The sequence below is a fragment of the Mixophyes fleayi genome, chromosome 6 (genome assembly GCF_038048845.1).
Source record: "Mixophyes fleayi isolate aMixFle1 chromosome 6, aMixFle1.hap1, whole genome shotgun sequence".
In the NCBI taxonomy this organism is placed as follows: domain Eukaryota; kingdom Metazoa; phylum Chordata; class Amphibia; order Anura; family Limnodynastidae; genus Mixophyes; species Mixophyes fleayi.
This window is the reverse complement of record NC_134407.1, coordinates 166,503,357-166,525,437: the sequence shown is the minus strand read 5'-3', so window position 1 is coordinate 166,525,437 and position 22,081 is coordinate 166,503,357. Positions and strand designations below refer to the sequence as shown.

The window sequence follows — 22,081 nt, the reverse complement described above, 5'->3', positions numbered from 1 at the left end:
TGTGTGTGTGTGTGTGTGTGTGTGTCATCATATAGAATGGTATGGTGTGTGTGTGTGTGTGTGTGTGTGTGTGTGTGTGTACCATCATATAGAATGGTATGGTGTGTGTGTGTGTGTGTACCATCATATAGAATGGTATGGTGTGTGTGTGTGTGTGTGTGTGTGTACCATCATATAGAATGGTATGGTGTGTGTGTGTGTGTACCATCATATAGAATGGTATGGTGTGTGTGTGTGTGTGTGTGTGTGTGTACCATCATATAGAATGGTATGGTGTGTGTGTGTGTGTGTGTTTGTTTGTTTAGAAACAGCAGCAACCCTATTACTTATGTAATGAGATCCTGAAAAACATTGTAATATTTTGATTAGATTTGGTAACTGTACATTAGGCCCCCAAACCATGAATACAGTGTTTAAATGACAAAAAAACCACCCCTAATGCTGGACTGTCTAACCTGAGTGGGAGGAAAGGAGGGTGGGATTGTGAAAAACATTCAGGCTGTCACCTGTGATTAGGGCTGTTAGGCTGGTAGAATCTGGATTTCAGCCCCTAATAATATATTATACCAGCAACAGAGAGTAACACTAAATGTGATGTGCTATGTAGACACTGAACAAAGCTCCATGTCTCACAAAAAAAAAAAGATAAATTCTTACATATATTTCTATCCTAAGAACAAACTGTACCGCCTTCTTGGCCTAGTGCAGCAATGAATGGGATAACTTGAGCGAATGAAGAATGAAAAGACCTGCTTGAAAACCCGTAACAAAGAAACTTTTTTGTTAGTTTGTGTTTCATATATACTTATATATACAGACCCTCCCACAAGAAATTTAGATACAAGAAAATGCTGAGATTGAGCTTAGTTTTAACCCTGTGATTGCTGACGCAGCTTGTGTCTCTCTGCGCCTTAACCCTTCCACGGCCAGAGATTATACATCCAAAGCTTGGAAGGGTACATTTCTACATTCCGGACAAGAAACAAAATGAAAGGAAAGGGGTAATATAGCAACATGATGAACCCACAGTCAGAATGCGCATCTGTATATATACCATTTAGACAATCTGTTTCTTCACTTGTGAGTATAACGACTTGTGCACAAAATTAGGCAGGGTAGTTCAAGCAAAGACTGTCCATTTTGTGATTCATACGTACACTGAGTCATGTGACCCTACAATTTCTTATAAATATACACAGCAACAGAGGGAAGTATTTATGGACAGAAGGGGTGGGGGGTCTCTACTCGCAACTCCTGTATGTTGCAGTTTACTGGCGAGCGTAGAAGCTCGGCCTTATGTTGCATAATGATGAAGGTCCAGCAACTTGGAACATAGAGGACCTGAGAGTGTTGAGACAGAGAGTGGATTCTGACCCAGAGAGAGAGAGAGTGAGAAAAAAAATAGAAAGCACAATGTCCGTTAACCCCTTAATTGCCACAGTAGTATTTTCAAGCCGTGAAGAAGTTAATCTCACATTATTAAAAGTTTACCAAAAAGTGGAAAAAAAAAGAAGCTATATGTAGATATATTTCAATATATATTTTGAATAAACCAACATATATGTGGGTCAGAGCTTGCGGATGTGTAAAGCACTATAGGAGATAGGTTGTCACCGACTCCTGTCCTGCATTACCAGCCGAAAAAATACCATGCAGTTTATTTTCAATCTCTAATAATCTCCAGCAGGAAAATAGGAGAAAGGGGGTGCGAGTGGAGGAATATTTAACCACTAAACTGCCAGAAGGTTCCTGAAAGCAAAGAGGTTAAAGAAAGTCAAAATAACCCCTCCCCACAATACCCACCAATATTCATAAAAAAAAAATACTAAGACTCTAAAGAGGTGTTGGCAGAGGGTGCCTCATACTCCTCAAACCCCCACCTCTGTCCTATGAACACAAAAAAATAAAACAGATTTAAAAAAAATTTAAAAAAATCAAATCAATGAAAAAATATTTTTCCACTCTCCTGTAAAATTTTACGCCTTGTAAATTATGGCTAACATCAGTTTAACCCCATGTGTGTACCCCACAAATTTGGGGTTAATAATAAAAAAAAAAAGAAGAGAAAGAAACATCAAATTACATTAAAGGGTAACCTAAAGTCTTAAATCCTTATTTGTTTTTTGTTTGAATCGCATAGGGCTGGAGGAGGCACGCTGTATGATCGTCTGTGGCTGAGACAGTCAGTGGGATTATTTTAATGCTGTAGATAGAAATATAAAGGGGTGTTTTTATATCCCCCCTATTTTTCAAGTTCAGTGACTCTCCTGTTTGTCCACTCTGGTGCATGGGTTTTATATGTAAAGATCCCTCTAGCTTTTCAGCTGGTGAGAATTGAAAATCCATAGAGTTTCATATCCAAATTTCTCACCCCGAGTCAGGACAGTGAGGTCGGCAGGAGAGAGACAGAAGGGTTGCGGTGGTTGAGGTATGAGTGTATGAGAAAAACGAAACAAAAACAAACATCTTCCTGGTTTAACCTCGGTGTGAGTAAAGTGTATGTGTGCGAGGTGGGAGAGCGAGCTTGGCATTCGTGCTCATCTCCCCCTTCCTGGCAAGCAAATCATGCCTGCTCCATTACTGTCAGTTAAAAACGTTCCTCTGCTTAAGATACTGAATGAACGGAAAAAGAAATATCCCAGAGAGAAATACATGTAGTGTCGAGAAGTTGGCATAGGGGGAGGACCACAATCCTTCTTCAATCATGAAATCACCGAATGTTTATAGCATACAATCTTCAGAGAACATACGTTGCTAGCAGTTAGTAAGCAGCTTAAGCATTAGACCTGCTGTAAGCTCTTGTGATGTGGTGGTCTCAGAACTTGAGTGACGTTGTCTCTGTGGCACTCCGTTTCCAATGTATGTGAGGTGTTGCCAGTGATCCGGTTGGACAGGAAGATTTAGGTCGTGGATTGTGGGCGTTGCCACCTCCCCAGGCAAAAATGCTTATGACAGTCCAAGCTGTATTATTGGGTGGACACCCTACTGAAATAGTGGAGATATATCCCCATGAGAAGCTGGTGGGTTTGTTAATTCAAGGTTTCTACTGAAATATGTATCATTCACATATGTTTACTGATCACAAAATGAGATTCCCAGTAGAAAAACAACTGCTCTCCACCTGGTGCTCCCTCCTTAAATCATTAAGTCCTTTATAAAATCATCCGGCAACAGTGGGTGGAAATAAAAACAGGGAAAATAAAACTCCTCTGTGAAAAGGGGAGCAAATGTTAAGCCTCTGCATATCAACAAGGTTATCACTAAATCCCTCTATTAAGATATGTTCCTGTAACCCCACTAAGCAGATTTTGGATGAAGTAACCGAGTAGGATGCATGGCTACTGAGATACTCAGTACTTCTACCTGTTGCAAGAATTAGATCTAACCAAACCCCCTGCTGAGCTTTGCTCCACTTTAACCTCCCCTCAGCCATACAACAAAAGAAAAGCACAAGTCTGCAACCCCTTCAGTGCCAGAGAGCATATTGGCAGCAAAGGGGCTTTAAACTAAATGAAACAATGTTACAAGAAAGAAAAGGAAAAGAACAAACACATGTAGCCACCTTAAAGGTGAATACACAGAAGCACATATATACAAATATATACATATTTTGTTTTCTTATTTAGAGTGCGCTAAGCACACAGGTTTGCAAAGACAAAGAGACAGACAGAGGGCAGAGGTGAAAGGGATTTTGGGTAAATTAGCCAGGTCTCGAAGGCCTGGAGTTTTTAATGTCCACTGAGTGGACCGGACCTTATTTCTTTTTAACGTCCAGTCCGCAGACGTTAAGCTAAGAGACATAGCTGTGTGCTCAGGGCCACATTGGCAGTCGGCAGTGCAAAAGGCTGACCGTCAACACAGCCCAGAACCAAGAAAAACACTATATAAAAACAAATGATCTTCCTCCTCCAAACAGCTGAGGTAAGACAGAAGCAGAGTGTTTTTTTTTGTGCTGCGAGGAAACCTAGCACCACCCAGAACCAGAGAGAAAAAAAGCAGCTTAGAAAAATGGAAAGTTAAAAATACGCACCCCTGGACATTGCCAGTTACAAGTTCAAATTATTGATTTTTTTTTTTTCTTTACCAATCACCCCTATTAACAGCTAATAGATTTCCCCATAGCTTACTTCAGACTGCAAAGCGGAATAGTAATTAAGCTTTATGGTAAAACTTGGCGTTTACCTCAGGCCAATGCTCAGAATTCTCTCTGGTAGTGGAATGATTTGAAGACATATTCCCCGCATCAGAACAGCAGATGTCAACTAACCACAGGTTACCAGCAAGATCATAATCTACTACAATTTTTTTTCCACATGTTATTCCACTTAGATTCAGTTGGTACAATGATGAAAAGTCAACATGTTAAAGGAACAAAAACAAACCAAGAGTAGATCATTATCTGTGCTGAGTTGACATCTCTGTGACAGCAAAGAATCAAATGCAACTTGGTATCCCCAGCTTATGGCACAGAATTCCCTTTGCAGAACCAACCTCGCTTCTAAAAATTACAAATTAAAAACAAAACATATGTATATTAGGGATTTTAGAATGAAAAGATATATATATACATGCATATGTATAATTAAGTGCTTCATTAATTCAGCTTTTGAGAGAGAAATGGGGTGTATAATCTGCCTGCGGAAAATGTTGAACCCTAAAACTCTAAATAAAAAAATGTGCAAGGGGGTCAGGATTGGGAAGTAATACAATTATTAATGGCCAAAATGTCCCTATTTTGGCGGCAGATAAATTATCATAGGTAACTACAAGGACAGAACAAACAAAACAAAGTAATTTTATGGTAGAATAGACTGTGGAGGCTTATTTAACATGGTGCAAACATATGAACTGTACACCATAATATGAAATAAGGTATTTTCTTTCATTGGTCTAATTTGCACTAGACTAATGAAAGCTGTTATGTGTTACAGTACACTTGTGCTACTTACACCATGTTAGTAAAGTGAACCCATCACCTATACACAGTGGAGGCAGCCATTTTGAGGGTAGAACCAAAATTAGCCCTATGAATTCACTATGTACTCGTGAAATCACTAAGACATGAGGCACTTTGTGATGGGTCTACTTTAACCTAGCCTTATCACTTCAAGTGGGAAAGGTTTTTCTTATATTTATCCAGCCGTCACTAGTGTCATCTACATCTAGCTGCATAGGGATGCTAAAGAAATATTTATATAGTTAGATCATTTTTTTTTTTTATATATAAATTACATTTAAGGTAAGTGCTAACTTTGAGAACACATTATGCATCAATAATGTTACTGAGTTCTCTGCAAAAACGTCCCCAATAAGTAAATGCACCACAAACTAAGATCTAAAATGATCAGAGTGGAGCAAGTAGAAAATAAATGTGGGGTACAAAAACAATTAAAGAAAATTAAGTGCCTTTTTAGTTGAGCTTATTTGGAAACTGAAACATTCAAACATAAATTGGAAACCATCATTGGTAAGAAGTGCTATCTGCAAAGTGCAAGAGGAAAGGGACTGGGCATAGTCATAGTCTACATTTAAAATATGGGATCTCCCCAACTTGTAGAAATATTGGCAAAGCAACCCCAAAAGGGTTAGACAATATACATTGCTGGCTATACAATAAGGCCTGGAACTTTATAAAGCCATGTAGGATCACATTACTAAAGATCCATAATAGGGTGCAAGAGAGCAGCAAAAGAAGGGTTAATATTTGCAATAATGACATTTAAAAGTGCTTTTTAGAAACATTTTTGGTTTGTTTAGCTGCAGAGGGTCTCTGGTTTTCCGCATGGCAGTGTATTGGGACAGGGAGATAAAGGGGAGACTTTGGTGCAATTTTTCGACCCCAGTGGGTATGTGTATGGGGTGGTTCTCATAAACTGAGGGTGCCAGAGAGGGAATTCTGTGCGTGAGTGTAGAAATCTCTACATCCCCCAACTTCCTCACTCTTAAGGAGGAAAGCCTTGACTAAATGCACCCTGTACAGGTGAATTCGGAGCCTGGGGAAAAATATATCTGATTGTGCAACATATATACATATATAAGTACCATTTTGCTTGTATAAAACATTCCATATTTTGCATACTACATTCCCCTGCAGTCTGAATCATATGTCAGATGTAAAACTTTTCTCACTCCAATTCAGAGTTTACAGATCTATAGCAGTCCAAGGTCAAAGAATATGCCAGCTGTGCTGTCTACAACCAAGGATATCCTTAGAGCTTGGTCTGTTAGAGGATCGTGATTTTAGTTACGTATTTATTTATTAGCCTGCTTCCCTTTAATCATATGGAGCTTTTGATAAATGCAGACTTCACCTTGGTCCAGATCTGTCTGCACTAAACTAATCATGTGTAAACCACAGGGTCGGCTGATATATAAATATATAGATATATAGCATAATCAGATATTTCTATATATACCACACCGAAGAAGTGGTGTGTAAGTGCTCTGTTCTGTAACAAATCCTCGGCTTACAAAAATGGGACAGGTGGACAGTTCGCATATTACAGACAAGTGAGGGAAAGCCCCACTTCGCTGGACACTGCATAATGTATATAGGGCAACTTTGGCCAAGGAAGGAGCTGACATTATAGCCTTTTGGTGGTCATGAGTTTGCAAAATGTCTCAGCTTAACAAGACCAAGTACTACCCAATTTGAAGCCTTTCTCTTCTCAGTCATACATATGATATACACGTGTGTTTATGTATATATATATATATATATATATATATATATATATTATCATATACACACTAGCATTTGTATATGGGGGCAAGTGAACTTTAAGCCGCACACGTTATTTTTACTCTTCCCACATCTGAATTGATGTCACCCAGGCAGCTTTTACCAGGTGTACATAGATGGTGTCTGAAGAGACTTCAATTCTTGGGTCTTATTGTACCAAAATGGTTTCAAAGGAAACTATGAAAAAGGTGATTGTTTCCATATTAAGATTGCTGGGTGACAACAAAGGAGCTTCCAATCCTTGTTCCTTTGGTGTGCCAAGATGATGATCGAAGTACTGTTCATCCGATGCAGAACGATGTCATCCTGGGAGCTTCCATTCCTGAAATGTTCCAGGTTTAGGTGGCAGTTTTCGTAATGAGAAGTGCTTTAGCAGCCACTCACTTGCATCCATTGCAGGACATGAGATCCTTTCAGGGATGGCAGGTTCAAATAGAGCCAAGCAATTCCCTTTCCTCTCTACCCCACTTCACTGCCCCTCAGACTTCCTGGTCCTCGAACACCTCAAGGAAGAGCGGTGGGAAGAGCTCTGTGGGGCATTCAACCTTCATGTGCAGGAAGCGACTGGCATGGCAGGCTCCAATCATGCGTAAGTCAGTCACTTTCATAAGGAGCTTGGGCCAGAAGTGGGGAATGTTGTGTTTCCGATGGTTGATGTAGTGTTCAAAGGCGAGGAGGTATGTCTCTTGACATTTCTCTATCTTGTCTGTGCAGATCAAACCCGTTCGATCTAGGAATGGAGGACACATTTAAAATGAAGAACAGGAAAGAGGACTAAGCTGTGTCAGAAAAAAAAAATACATTTAAATGTTCCTTTATCCCACTAATGGGAAGGACAACTTATGCTACATTGACTAATTTTCATTTGTTAACTTAAAAGACTTAGGAAGAGCAGGTCTGACAGAGAACCCGGCAAGGGCTGGTCTGACAGAGAACCCGGCAAGGGCTGGCCTGACAGAGAACCCGGCAAGGGGTGGCCTGACAGAGAACCCGGCAAGGGCTGGCCTGACAGAGAACCCGGCAAGGGCTGGCCTGACAGAGAACCCGGCAAGGGCTGGCCTGACAGAGAACCCGGCAAGGGCTGGTCTGACAGAGAACCTGGTAAGGGTTGGTCTGACAGAGAACCCGACATGGGCTGGTCTGACAGAGAACCCGACATGGGCTGGTCTGACAGAGAACCCGACATGGGCTGGTCTGACAGAGAACCCGGCAAGGGCTGGCCTGACAGAGAACCCGGCAAGGGCTGGCCTGACAGAGAACCCGGCAAGGGTTGGTCTGACAGAGAACCCGGTAAGGGTTGGTCTGACAGAGAACCCGGTAAGGGTTGGTCTGACAGAGAACCCGGCAAGGGCTGGCCTGACAGAGAACCCGGCAAGGGCTGGCCTGACAGAGAACCCGGCAAGGGCTGGCCTGACAGAGAACCCGGCAAGGGCTGGCCTGACAGAGAACCCGGCAAGGGCTGGCCTGACAGAGAACCCGGCAAGGGCTGGCCTGACAGAGAACCCGGCAAGGGCTGGCCTGACAGAGAACCCGGCAAGGGCTGGCCTGACAGAGAACCCGGCAAGGGCTGGCCTGACAGAGAACCCGGCAAGGGCTGGCCTGACAGAGAACCCGGCAAGGGCTGGCCTGACAGAGAACCCGGCAAGGGCTGGCCTGACAGAGAACCCCGCAAGGGCTGGCCTGACAAGGAACCCGGCAAGGGCTGGTCTGACAGAGAACCCGGCAAGGGTTTATGGCCACAAAGTTATGAGATGTTTGGGATTTGTCCAAGTATCTGTCTTGAACTGCCTAACATATGTTTCGGGTTCATTAGCAAGGGAGTCCACTTACTTTATTTGCATAGTGAAAGGCTGCCTGAGTCATTCGGTGGATGCATGCCTCACTCAAATGCAATAAAATCAATACACTGTAATCACCTGAGGACATGAGTAGGACAGCCTGGAGCAGAGCCACTTCAGTGTCATCAAGGTTGAATGCAGACAGAGATCTTCCCAAGTCAAATATGGCATCAGAGACCACCCCTAGTCCTCCGTTCTTTAGCTGTTCTCGTTTCACTGCCATCTCACCACTGAGTGTTAGGGTCTCACTGTCTGGATCATAACGCACAGCTGCCCGGAGAGACATTATCTCCATACAGCATCCTTTCAACAGGATAATCTGGTCTTCACAAGGCAGCTGCAAGAAAAAGTGCAGGTATTGTTAAAGAAAGATAAATAATTTACAGCAGACAATTGGGTGAAAAATAGAAGCATAGAGACAATACCAAATGCCAAAACAAAAGATGAATTTATAGGCCATATGGACGATAACTATTATCATCAGAGATACATAACAAGCACAAAATTGCACCTCTTCAATAAACAAAACACTGGGCTCTATAAATCTATTTTCAACATTTGTATAAAATATGCATCCTGCTAGATTTCTTTTTATCAGGCTACCCATACACAAGTAGATCCAAGTTGCGAATATGGTAGGTTTTACCAAAATGTTACACAATATGGACATGCATGGGCCCAAAAATGATTATCCAATAAATTAAGATGTGATAAATCTGTCAGTTCAGAAGCTTTGCCAATGACACTCATGCTCAATGCCACACTGGTAATGGATCCATTCTTTCAGCCTTGGACTGGATCTGGCAATAATGTCTGGCCAAATTAGATGAAGATCCTGCCGTACGGCTATCTAGCCAAACAACTGTTTCTTCACAGGATGCCATGTGTGTAATTATATTTAGCCTAAAAATCCTATCACATTATACAAGCTGTTGCCACAGCAGTTGTTTTACTATTAACTGTAATAAGAAAAACTTTAATGCAGTGTGTTATTATCACTGTGTAAATTCTCCATAGCTTCACTGTTTTCCATACCAAACACTCACCTCAGAGAACATAGGCAGTTTCTTGGCAAAGTCAACCACTCGTGTAATTGCAGGAGTAATGATTTTGGTGAACTCACTGAACGCTTCCAGATCAACTTTATCACCATCTGGCATTGACGCCATCGGAGACTGCCCTATGTCTTCAGGCTGTGTGAGATTGTGTCAGAAGAGGGGAGGAAAAGGTAGAAACAGAGTGGGTTGTCATTTGAGTAATGGAAACACAGCAGATAAAAAACAAAACAAAATTAGTATACAACTAGTAGAATGTAGAGTGCAACAGTCGAAATAACAAAAATGGACAATAAAAGATGTGACATAATGCATATTTCATGTAGAAAATAGAACTAGATTTCTAAGTATGGATTCAAAGGTATATTGTACAGTATATATACATTTTAGTTTTTAAGAATCAACAAAGAGACATATACACATATAGGCCTACAGCAGGGGTGGGCAAACCTGTCCTCAAGGGCCATATCCAGTTCATGTTTTTAGGATTTCTGTCTGTAGAAACAGGTGGGATAATTACTGACCCAGTCAAATAGATTAACTCAGCTGTACATGATTCAAGAAATCCTAAAAACATGAACTGGATATGGCCCTTGAGGACAGGTTTGCCCACTCCTGGCCTACAGTATATGGAGATCTGCAGTCAGTCCGCTTATCTGTTATGTATCCAGCAGAGGGCGCTGTCCATCAAGACAGAACAGCATTGGGGGAAAGAAAGCGTGTACCATCCACGTGACAGGGGGAGGAGGGAGCGGGGAGACAGCATGGGAAGAAGGGAGGGAGGGAAGTAGCTGCTGCTCCCACCTGCTTCTATCCTTCTCTTACAAAATATACATGCATGCGTCATGCGAGGTCTGCTAGAAGTATACTAATCTTCTATATACAGGAATCCATAATCAAAGGCCGCCTAGGCATCATTCATTGAGTTTACAAGTTATTTGGGCCAACAGCTGTGCAATGTACCCACAACATTGTTAAAATGCGCTGCTGCAAAGGGAGAATGACTTTATTGTTAAGTCATATACAGAGGTAACGCTATGTATTACAGAAGAAAAAGACAGCTACTGGAATGCACAAATAGAGCAAATAGATTAGCTGCAATAAGGACATATACACTTGTGTGCATTTCTAGAATGTTCTGCAGCACAGCCATATGGCGAGAAGTATATGAAAAGACACTCAAACGGGAAAATACAATAAGGAATTATAATATACTGCACGAAGAGTGGCCAAACAGTGTTGTACAGAGTTTCTAGCATGCGCTGCATTATATGCACATACAGTGGGGGAGAGAAAGTTTGTGAATCCTTAGAAACGGAGATGGGCAGTAATAAGTGGTTAGGGTAGCGCACTGGCAACAAGTAGTGCAATTACCAGTACGCAGTATACAGCACATACCACATACTTATAGTGCTAGGAGTTTGGTCTCAGTGGCCTATATCACAGTCACACAGTAGATATCCCCACTAGGCTACATGAGTAGAAATATGTACAGCCATGATTAACCTGCAGGAAAATATAGCTCCAAAAATATACTGGTAGATTAATTGGCTGCTATTAAATTGCCCTTAGTCTCTCGCAGTCTGTGTGTGTGTGTTAGGGGATTTAGACTGTAAGCTCCAATGGGGCAGGGACTGATGTGAACAAATTCTCTGTACAGCGCTGCAGAATTAGTGGCGCTATATAAATAAATAGATGATGATGATGATGATAGGTGCTGGATCATGTAGGGTTTCTACATCTACATTATTTACCATGCTGTTGCTGGAGCAGGGCCCACATCCTAATGCTTGGACCACATTTTCCACCCTAACCTGAGTTCTTACAAATGTACCTAAGGTAGCATTTTGTTATGTGTCTGCAAGCAGAGAACATTCTTATATGTAGCAATGCCAAGGTCTTATACTATATTGTGTGGCTACAAGCATAACTGCTTACTAATACATGTGTCTGCATGTAGTAATGCATTCTGGCACGTCTGTGTCTGCATTCTGAGAGGTGTTTTTCTGCATGTAATACTGCATTCTGATACATGTGTCTCTGCAATACTGCATTCCAATATGTGTGTTTGCTTATAGTACTATATTCTGATACATATATGTGTCTGCAGTACTGAATTTTCATACATGTGTCTGAACTGTGATATTTGTTGTTGCATGTAGTACTGCATAGCTATACATATTGGGCCTGAGTCATTAAGGAGAGCAAAGCATAAAAAAGCAGTAACATTTGCACCTGGGAAAAACCATGTTGCATTGGAGGGGGAGGTAAATTTAAAATGTGGGGACAGATTTATAGTTGGGGCAGGACATGTCCTAGATCAACTTTAAATTTCAGTGTAATGAAATGTAATGACTCAGGCCCATTGTGTCTACATGTAGTTATGCATATGGATACATGTGTGTCTGCAGTGCTGCATTCTGATACATTTGTGATTGCATGTACTAGTGCATTCTGATGTAAGTGTCTGCATGTAGTAGTGCATTGTGATATGTATATGTCTGCATGTATGTACTGCATTCAGTTATGTGTGTGTCTGTAGTAATGCATTTGGATAGGTGTGCCTGCATGTAGTATTGATTTGTGATATGTGTGTCTGCATGTTATTACGCAGTCTTATACATTTAGTACAGCATTCTGATACGCGTGTGTTAGCATGTAGTACAGCATTCTGATACGTGTGTATCTGCATGTAGTACAACATTCTGATACGTGTGTGTTAGCATGTAGCACTGCACTCTGATACGTGTGTGTTTGCATGTAGTACCGCATTCCGATGTGTCTGCACGCAGTAGAGTAATCTTTTATTAGCAAGTAGTAATACATTCGTATACTTGAGTCAATCAATGCAATATATTACTTGTTACTTCAGATCACTTTGCTACGTCTTCAATGCAGCCGTGCACTCAGTATTCATCTACCTGTGTGGTATGGCAATTCTTGTAGACTACAAGCAGCAATTCAATGTACATTTATCCAGCTCTTGTGAAACACTGAATTCTACTCTTCGCCTATGCATTGAAGTAATGCATTTTGGTAATTTCCTTCCCTTTGCCCCTGTACTACAATGAATAATATATAATGATTAGACAACTGCTTGTTTGAGTTTATCAGAGCTTTCTGGCTACCAACAAAGAGGAAAACAGCAAGTTTTCGTGGCTCTCTTCAGATTAGGTCAGTGCATAAAATGAACTATGTTTAATCAGCACACTAAAACTAGGAATGCAATGCATAGGCTAAGAGATACTAAAATACATAAAAGAGTGCACTAACAGAATGTGCAGCAGCAATTTCTGAGGAACCAGTACAACACTGTACAGGGTAGGTACCATGTACAATGGGGGATGTTTATGAAAATGTGTGCAAAAACAAACAGTTGTGTTGGCCAGAGCAAACCATCAAATTATTAAATCTATTTTTCATCTTATTGCTATGGGCAAAACTACCTTTTATGTTTGCAACTGTTTTTATAATACCTTACACCTTCCCACTGAGTTCAGTTCTGCAGGAACAGAAAATAGCTAAATGCACAGCTATACTACTGTGTGGTCCTATACAATGTAAGAACTACAATTCCCATTACACCTTGGTTCTACCGGCCGAGTATGTCGGCCGTGCAGTGACCTGTACATCCTTGAGTCCTCGTACACTCTTCAGTAGACTGTGCTCCTTGGCCAGTGGGTGAAAGAGTGGGTGGGTTAACAGATGCCGTTTGCTCTCTGCGAGAGGTCACAGCCTCTCCATCTGTACAGGATGTTTGCTTAAGGAAATCAGAGCTTCCAGACTGTATCCTGCCATGCACATAGATCAGAATCTATGCTTCACTGTGCCTCACTAGTGAGGCACAGTGGGGCATTATGGGCATTATGGAAATTAAATAGTTAATAAAGAGAGTCTATGGGAGGTGCACTATTCTGGATCACATTCAACAATAGACATCCAAAACAACCAAGGAACATGCTTCATACAATACTATGGCCTATTCCAGAGCACTCAGCTTGGATAGAGTACAGTCCAGGATTCCTACAGAAGGGAGAGGGTGAGAAAGGTGGTTATTGAAAGTGACAAGTTGGGTGATATGTTTCTGAAGATATATACGGGGTGCTGTGCGTTGCACTACCTTGGATGTGAGCAAGATGCATGAACAATCTCTCCATTAAACCATTCAGTGACTTAGCTTCCAGTCAGGGCACATGTAAGACTGACTACCTCTCCACAATTAACAGGACTATCTATGCACTGATTTAAAACACCAACAAACTTTAACATCGTTTATACATTGCAGAGGCAGCCGTTTTGTGGTCTAAATGGACATTCACAAGAATGATGCCTGACAATTTCTTCGGAACCTCTGACATCCTCACATCAATGTAAAGCAAACTATTTATTATTTCACGTAGTTGGAATTTACAGGATAAAACCACTACAGAAAAATATAACAGAAACCAGTAGTCAAGGGCTCTTAACTTTGGTGATCTTTCAAATGTGCAGTGTCGACAGGTCAAATCAAAATATATTAGTGACTAGTTCCTCTATAATCCTAGGCATTATGTCTCACCAAGAACTTCCTGCGCTGTTTCCAGTGGCTGCCCTGTGCATTGGTGCTTCGGTGAGCTTCTGTCACAATGTGGATCAACTCCCATTCCTCGCTGCTTGGCTCAGGACGCTGCTGCAGAGTCTTGATCATCTCCTCCTTCCGACGCCGTTCCCGATTCTCCTCAATCAGTTTCCGCTTGGCTACCCGCTTGGAATCATCCAGGACAACTGCAGAGAAAGGCAGAGGGAAGTGAATAGTGAACAAGATGGAAACGTGAAGAGTAAGAGTGCTTGTGTTGTTACATGTAACAAGTATACCCGATGTCCAAGGACACACCTTGACAAATATGATAGGAATGGGCTAAATTGTGACAAAGAAAAGAGCTTCCTCTGAGAAACAAAATACGGAAAATAGAAAATAGTGTCTGTAGTATAATGTGGGACTGATCTTTACTGTATTAATCAAATATTAATTTTTTTTTTGCTACGGATTTTGACTCAAATTACTATTGTTGTCATCATCATACTTACGGTCCATTGCCATGCCCACAGCGATACATTTCTTAAAGCGACAAAGCTGGCACTGATTCCGGGTGATCTTATCAATGATACAGCAGCCATCGTACTTGCAGGAATAGGAGGGATGGAGATTCTTCTGGATGGTTCTCCGAAAGAAGCCCTGCAAAACAAGGAAGAGAGTCAAGTTCAATCATCCTTGTGTCTTAGCTATCTCAGCAGCTAAATCTGCGCTCACCCCTACCATTAGGACCTTTGTTTCATGGTGGTCTTTCTACCACATTAGGTTTGTTTTTTCCAGCCTTTAGATTACTTACATTTGCTGATTTTTAAATACCCTCTTGCAGCTTTTAATACATGTATTGCTTTATGTTTCTGGAACCCATCTATGCTTTTATCGCCTGGTAATTTTATTATCAGGCTGTTGTTTATTGTCATTCTATATAATTGTATTCTTACAGCAGCTTTGTGCTGTACCCAAATGCAGCGGAAATAAACATCTCTGTCTGACGGTATAAATACATGGCTAAAAAGCACACAAGGAATCCAGAAATATATAACAATGTAGTTAATAAAAGTTGCAGGAGGGCATTTACAATACAAGTCACTTTAAAGCTCCACACTATCCTTTTTCCACCATACTTTCCACAACCTCTTCTCCACATTCTGTATTACCCCTCATGCAATTTCCTTAAAGGTCACCTGTCACTATGAATTAACTTTTTTCAACTGTAGTGAACAGTATTGAATTGTATATTTAAGAAAAAAACCAAAAACAAAAAACAACTCCCTCCCACAGAGCAAAAACAACAACAACGACTGTCTACACATTAAACTTGTTATTTCTCCCAGGGATTGTTACTATTTTAGTCATTGACATTTTTTAATCTATTTCCTCCATTTCCTGCTAGCATTTTGAGCCTAATACTATGGCAAAAGAAAGATGGTCCCTGCAACTATAGCTTGGGAGAAGGTATAGCTCATCGTTCAAGGGTGCTGACCATAAAACAATGACGCAGTAGAGGTCATTTACAAAGCGCATCTGATGCCCAATTATAAACGCTTGGTTTTGTCCTGGTGCGTCTAGGTGGTCCCACAGAGCCCACCAAGGTGTATGCTTATACCCCACTCTCAGGAGATGCTCCTGCAACCAAGAAGTGCGCACAAGTGTGCGGACAGGGGGAAAGTAAAAAAGAAGCGCACTGTGTAAATGTCACATTGAAGTCCACCTTCTATTACTCTATAAAAGCCCCCCCTTCATTGAAGCTTTTCTCTCTTTCTCCTAGAATATGGCTGAGTTAGTCTAATTTACGGCTTCTATTTGTTATGAGAGATAGGCTACGTTGGCCCTATTTTTATTACATGTGGAGATTGTGTGTGTGATGAACTTTTTAGTAAACAGCAATGTGCATCTCAGTTAAAGTGCGACATGGAGGTGCCAGCTCTGACCTGATGCAAAATTGGCAAGTGGATGGCCGTGTACCCCTCCCCACAGCAAGGATTGCCCCTCACCATCTCATTAACGAATTTCAATAATCCTCATCTGCACAATAAGGTCTCGTTTCTGCACATTATGAGGTGCATTAGTGCACCTACTCCGTACTTAACTAGAACACCTTAACTTCACTCCACTACAAACTGCTGTTCCTCTGCATACGTGGCCATTTTGCTCTGTAAACCTTTGCACCCGGTGGAAATCTAAGGGTGGTTTTGTAAGAGGCTCCTGGCAATCCAAAGCGGCATTTGCGCTTCGTAAATGACCTCCAGAGACATTTTGGAGACCCTGGTTAAAAACAGAGTGTTAGCTCCTTATGACCTTGGGATATAGCACTTTGTCAGGCACCAAAAATAGATTATAAGATTGACAAGGCAGGAAAACTGTGACTGCAATATTCTGTGTGGGGCTGTGTGAAAATAATGAAATGCTCTATATAAAATTTACTAAGCAAATAATTGGTTTTCAGGAGAATAAAGAAATTAGTTTGACAACACCCTCATTTAAGCAAGTTGGTTTTTTACATGCTGAAGATATCAATGTAGATTCTAGTTTCGCCATTAGACATACATTAATTACATATTTCACCACTATGGCATCATAGGTGTGAGACTCTATCCCTGGTATTCAATACATGTGGTAGATTCAATACATCAAGCCATGAAAAGACAGCGGATGAGCCCATAGTATCTCACTCACCTTGCAGCCCTCACAGGTGATACATCGGTAGTGGTACCCTGTGGCCTTATCACTGCACACCACACATGGCTCATCTTTGTCCAAGTAGCTAGGGATGTACCCTGCAGAGAGCAGAGATACCGAGCTGTCACCTGTGTCACCGGGTGAGAGGAGGGGACAATCTTATTCAAGCCATTGACATATAATCAGACTGTGTGGGGTAGGGACAGGTTCAATGTCCCATAGCTCCCTTCAAGCTCTACCACCATCCGGACATAGTTACCCATAAAAATACATCAAAAGCATGAAACATACAATGTGGTAAAACACTGGGACACACTAACAAAAATGTAAACCGCAAAGAGATACTTAGACACTCTGACACAGACAAGACACATATACAGAATACACATGCAACAGAGGAACACAAGAAAGCCTGTTCGTTGTACTGCAAGTAATTATTGAGTGTCTCTCCCTTCTGAATATTTCTCTCTTGCCATTTCGGAAGCAATTATGTTTTATAACTCTGAGATCCTGTCTGGACAGTGCAGAGATGGTAGCAGGGTGAGAGGGGTGAAACAAGCCTTTTTCCTCTATGGAGGGAGTAAACATGTGGGAGTGAAGCTTGACACTAGTGTTAGGATGTATTATGGCTATATTACAAGGGAGAAAATAAAGAAAACACTGTAGGCAATTTACAGTGTACCAAGCAAATTACAGTGTCAAAGAACCTCTAACGGTTGTACTTTTACAGGAGGCAAACTGGCATGTACTGGTTCTTGATAAATGTAATGTATAATAGACTATATACATACCTCACAAATGTCCTGATTTTTGTGGCAGTCCTGATTTACAGGGGCCAAAACAAAAATGCCTCAGTGATGTAACTAGTTCCTAGACTAGACGGCATTCTCATGGTTATTAGTCCAGATCACTAAATAGCTGCCTCCAATGAATGTAGGGAAAATGCCGTTTACAGGCACTCTTTACTGGTACATTGTGTATGTAATATGAAAATATATCTGAAAATTAAATAGGATGCCATTTTCCGGATAATGGCTGCTCAGAAATAAGCGGTTACAAACTGTGCTCAGACCCAAACAAGTCGTGTCTGCTGGATATCATATTTTTTACACTTTTTCTTTTTTGTACATTAAGGGACAACAATTTTTCACTTTACTGTTGACAATCATGATAGGAGGAGTTTAAATGGCACAGAGGCAAGTAGGAAGTAGGTTATAAGGAATAAGCAGCTTTTTGAGGGTCTTATTTGGTATGGTGAACATTATGGGGAAAAGATACTTGCATTAGCAGGAATTACAACATGCCACCAAAAATTGGCAGGAAGGGGAAAATTAGGCAAAAATGAACCATCCCCCTGATCTACTCCGTCACGTTCACATTTTACAGAGGCCAAACTTTTCCAAATCAAAAAGCTCAACCCCTATCGGCCGCCCCAAAAAGCAGACTTGTCTCTAAAATTCACCCTTTGTTTTCTATTTAATTCTACATTTAAACAACTACAGGAATCTGTTGCAGGAAACTGCCATTAAACTACAGCTTCCATAAGTTTCTTAGAAAAATAATAGCGTCTGTTTTAAAGATTGCCATTGGTAAAAACTGGGAAGCTGTCCTGGGAAAACTGAAACATATTGGAGCCCTTGTAATCTGGTACAGTATGAATTAAGAGAACGTATGAGGGATTACATGGAACTTTAGTAAGAGTTAGAGGTAGGCTCAATGTTGTTCCTCTATCTACGGCTACTTCTTCAGAGTGGGGTCATAGGGCCTCATTTACAGTTGGACAATTTTATTTTGTATAGAATACCTATTTTGGAACTGCACATGGACATCAAAAATGCATCCGTATGTAGATATGTGTATATCAAAGACTTGTCTGGAAAGGCGAAACGGGGATGGGCAGAAGTGTACCAGTATAAGTTGAGTACAGTAATTGCGTGTTCACATAAGTGTGACATAATCAGACATGGATACATTCCAAGATATGCCTTTTAAGAGGTGTGTTTACTACAGAGCAGGTGTAAAGATAAGTGATAATGATGAAGATGACATCTATCTATATCTACAGATTCGCTGCTTTCGTATTGACCTCTCCAGCTGACAGTTCTTCATAGCATCATGTTTGTATTATATCATGTTGCGGCCATCTACTTGCATTACTTATTTGTCATTTCCATGTAGACTACTGCAGAAAAAAAGGTTGGATTTCTAAAGGGGTAAACAACAGATGCGGAGGTGTCTGTATTTCACTACATTTTAAGTGGAAAAAAAGGGACTTTTGTATTTATTAATAACAATTTCAGGACACTATTGTTTCTTGACCGTTTATTACATTATTATGTTGTCTACAAATAGGATAATGGATTTACTACTAACACTGTCCAGGTGCATCTCTACACTATCATTAGCAGTAAAGATAGACACTTGTATGCATGATGCATATACCACTGTTTTTGAGTCACATATTGAGACTCAACATAGACACGTAAGTAGGCTTTATGTTGCGTACATCTTTTTCTGCATGCGCTCAACACTTCATGTGGCCCACAACGAGAATTACATGACAGTAGGAGGAGATATAGGGAGGGTTACATGACAGTAGGCGGAGTTATAGCTGGGCGGGATTACAAAGCACAGTAGGAGGACTTAGAGAGAGGGTTAAATTATATAGATGTTATATGGAGTGTAACATTAAACAACAAAAGGAATTATAGGGCAGGTTAAGTTGCACAGAAGCAGATACACCCCATATATAATCCCCTTCACTCACCACCTACCTGACATACCGCTCTTTCCCATACATTGGCTGTTCTTTCTTTTTCGCTTCCCATCCGGCCACCTGTACAGACAGAGAGATGGCGTGAATGAAAAAGCAATTCATTGATAAGAAGAGGTAGAAGAGTGTAAAAAAATAATTCACTAGCCCTAACCAGTGCTTTGTACCCACACATTCAGGTGTAATTTAGAATATGCAGGTATTAAACACCTTACCAAGCAAGACGCCACCTCACACACCCACATGTTTGAAAACACACACCGCCTTGAACTTAAATGGATTACTATTTTGTGTCACTGCGTCACTCATTGACTGAAATATATGTGACAATCTTTCAACCTGCAAGAGGAGGGGCGGTTTTCTCCCTGTTTTGGAAAACAGATGGCATATCTACAGAGCTTCTGCACAGTATATATATCTATATATCTTTGCATCAGTCACACCGCTTTAATATAATTTTGTGAGACACAAACTGTATGTTCAATACTTCATTTTGTGATAGGTAGCGATACATATAAGTATAAAGATAGCATCAAGACAAATGGCCTTTGTGTTTAGAACATTATAACATAGACATGCACGTGTAACACTGTATTGTTATGTGTAGACTGCGTGTTGTATATACTCATGCATCTGTAATAGAGAATTAGGAAGCATAAGTAGACACCTTCATATATTTATATACACCAGAATGTGCCACCATGAACTAGGACAGACCTGGCCAACGTGTGGCTCTCCAGGTGTTGTGAAACTACAAGTCCCAGCATGCCCTGTCAGCTATAGTCTGGCTTTCACTTGGAAATGCATGCTGGGGATTGTAGTTTCACAACACTTGGAGAGCCACAGGTTGACCAGGCGCATATATATATATATATATATATATATATATATATATATATACACACACACACACATGTTTTTGTTTTCTTCTCTTTTTCTTGTTTTTTTCTCTGGTTTTGTTTCAAAAGATATATACACATACATATATATATATATATATATATATATATATATATATATATATATATATACACACATACACACTTACACACACATATACATATACATATATATATATATATATATATATATATATATATATATATACACATACACACATTACATTATATATATATATATATACACTCATGAATAAGTCATATAAGTCATAAGTCATATTTATTATACCTCTGCACCTGTCACACTGCACTGGGAAATATGGGGTGCAGGATCTATACACTCGCATGTTTAAACAACATGGTCTATGTATTCTTGTGGCACTCTTGCATTAGCAAAATATATTGTATTTATTGGATTCTGAGGATTTGCAAAAATAGAAATAATAATAAAAAAAAGTAGGAGAGGAACCTTTCAGATTTCACACTCTGCACATAGTCATGTAGACACAACTTTTAAAAGTAGAATAGGGACACACTGAAGGCCAGCTAGACAATATATTCATCTCTATTCACTCTGTCTGGAGACTAAATACTGCAGGTTTTACACTCTCCTCAAGTGTGTAACAGTAAGGGGGACAAATAATGTGCTGTGAACAGTCCTTCTGTCTGTGTTATCCTGCAGTGGCAATAACAGGTTATATGTTCTATGGATTTTTTTCTACAGTCTGCACTGTGGAGGGAGTGGGATGAGGAATAATGTTTTCTATACATCTATTCAACCTGTAGAACTCTGCTTTGAGGGAATAAATTACATTTATATGTATTCTAACTGCGTCAACTGACAATAGGACAGGCAGAACACATCATATAGATATGAGTTTTCTTTGTCTGAAGCTTCCAGAATACATTTCTTTATGTCACCCAGTAGTTGAGGATAAGAACACATAATGTATACTTCCTCTGTGTCATCCTTCAGGAGAGGGACTGAACACATAGTATATATACTTTATCCGTCTAGGTCACCTTTCAATAGGAATAGCGGTACAGTTATGGCCAAAAGTTATGAGAATGACACAAGTATTGGTTTTCACAAAGTTTGCTGCTTCAGTGTTTTTAGACCTTTTTGTCAGATGTTGCTATGGTATACTGAAGTAAAATTACAAGCATTTCATAATTGTCAAAGGCTTTTATTGACAATTACATTAACTTTAAGCAAAGAGTCAATATTTGCAGTGTTGATCCTTCTTTTTGAAGACCTCTGTAATTCGCCCTGGCATGCTGTCAATCAACTTCTGGGCCACATATTGACTGATGGCCACCCATTCTTGCCTAACCAATGCTTGGAGTTTGTCAGAATTTGTGGGTTTTTGTTTGTCCACCCGCCTCTTGAGGATTGACCACAAGTTCTCAATGTGATTAAGGTCTGGGGAATTTCATGGACCCAAAATTTTGATGTTTTCCGAGCCACTTAGTTATCACTTTTGCCTTATGGCAAGGTGCTCCATCATGCTGGAAAAGGCATTGT

At 40.4% G+C, this 22,081-nt stretch overlaps 1 protein-coding gene across 2 annotated transcripts in view; it reads right to left on the bottom strand.

Annotated features, from left to right (window-relative positions):
- Positions 1 to 237: 237 nt before the first annotated feature.
- THRA (thyroid hormone receptor alpha) overlaps positions 238 to 22,081 on the bottom strand; it is a 91,109-nt gene continuing 69,265 nt past the window's right edge. Inside the window, exons 3-9 of one of the 2 annotated variants that reach the window (XM_075177105.1) lie at positions 19,659 to 19,720; positions 16,882 to 17,012; positions 14,703 to 14,850; positions 14,194 to 14,399; positions 9,627 to 9,773; positions 8,659 to 8,917; positions 238 to 7,472 (exon numbers count right to left, since the gene is read on the bottom strand). In XM_075177105.1, the coding sequence (XP_075033206.1) occupies positions 7,222 to 7,472; positions 8,659 to 8,917; positions 9,627 to 9,773; positions 14,194 to 14,399; positions 14,703 to 14,850; positions 16,882 to 17,012; positions 19,659 to 19,720 (1,204 nt within the window). In that variant the 3' untranslated portion in view covers positions 238 to 7,221. The remainder of the gene's footprint in view (positions 7,473 to 8,658; positions 8,918 to 9,626; positions 9,774 to 14,193; positions 14,400 to 14,702; positions 14,851 to 16,881; positions 17,013 to 19,658; positions 19,721 to 22,081) is intronic. The other variant, XM_075177106.1, reaches the window with a different exon arrangement.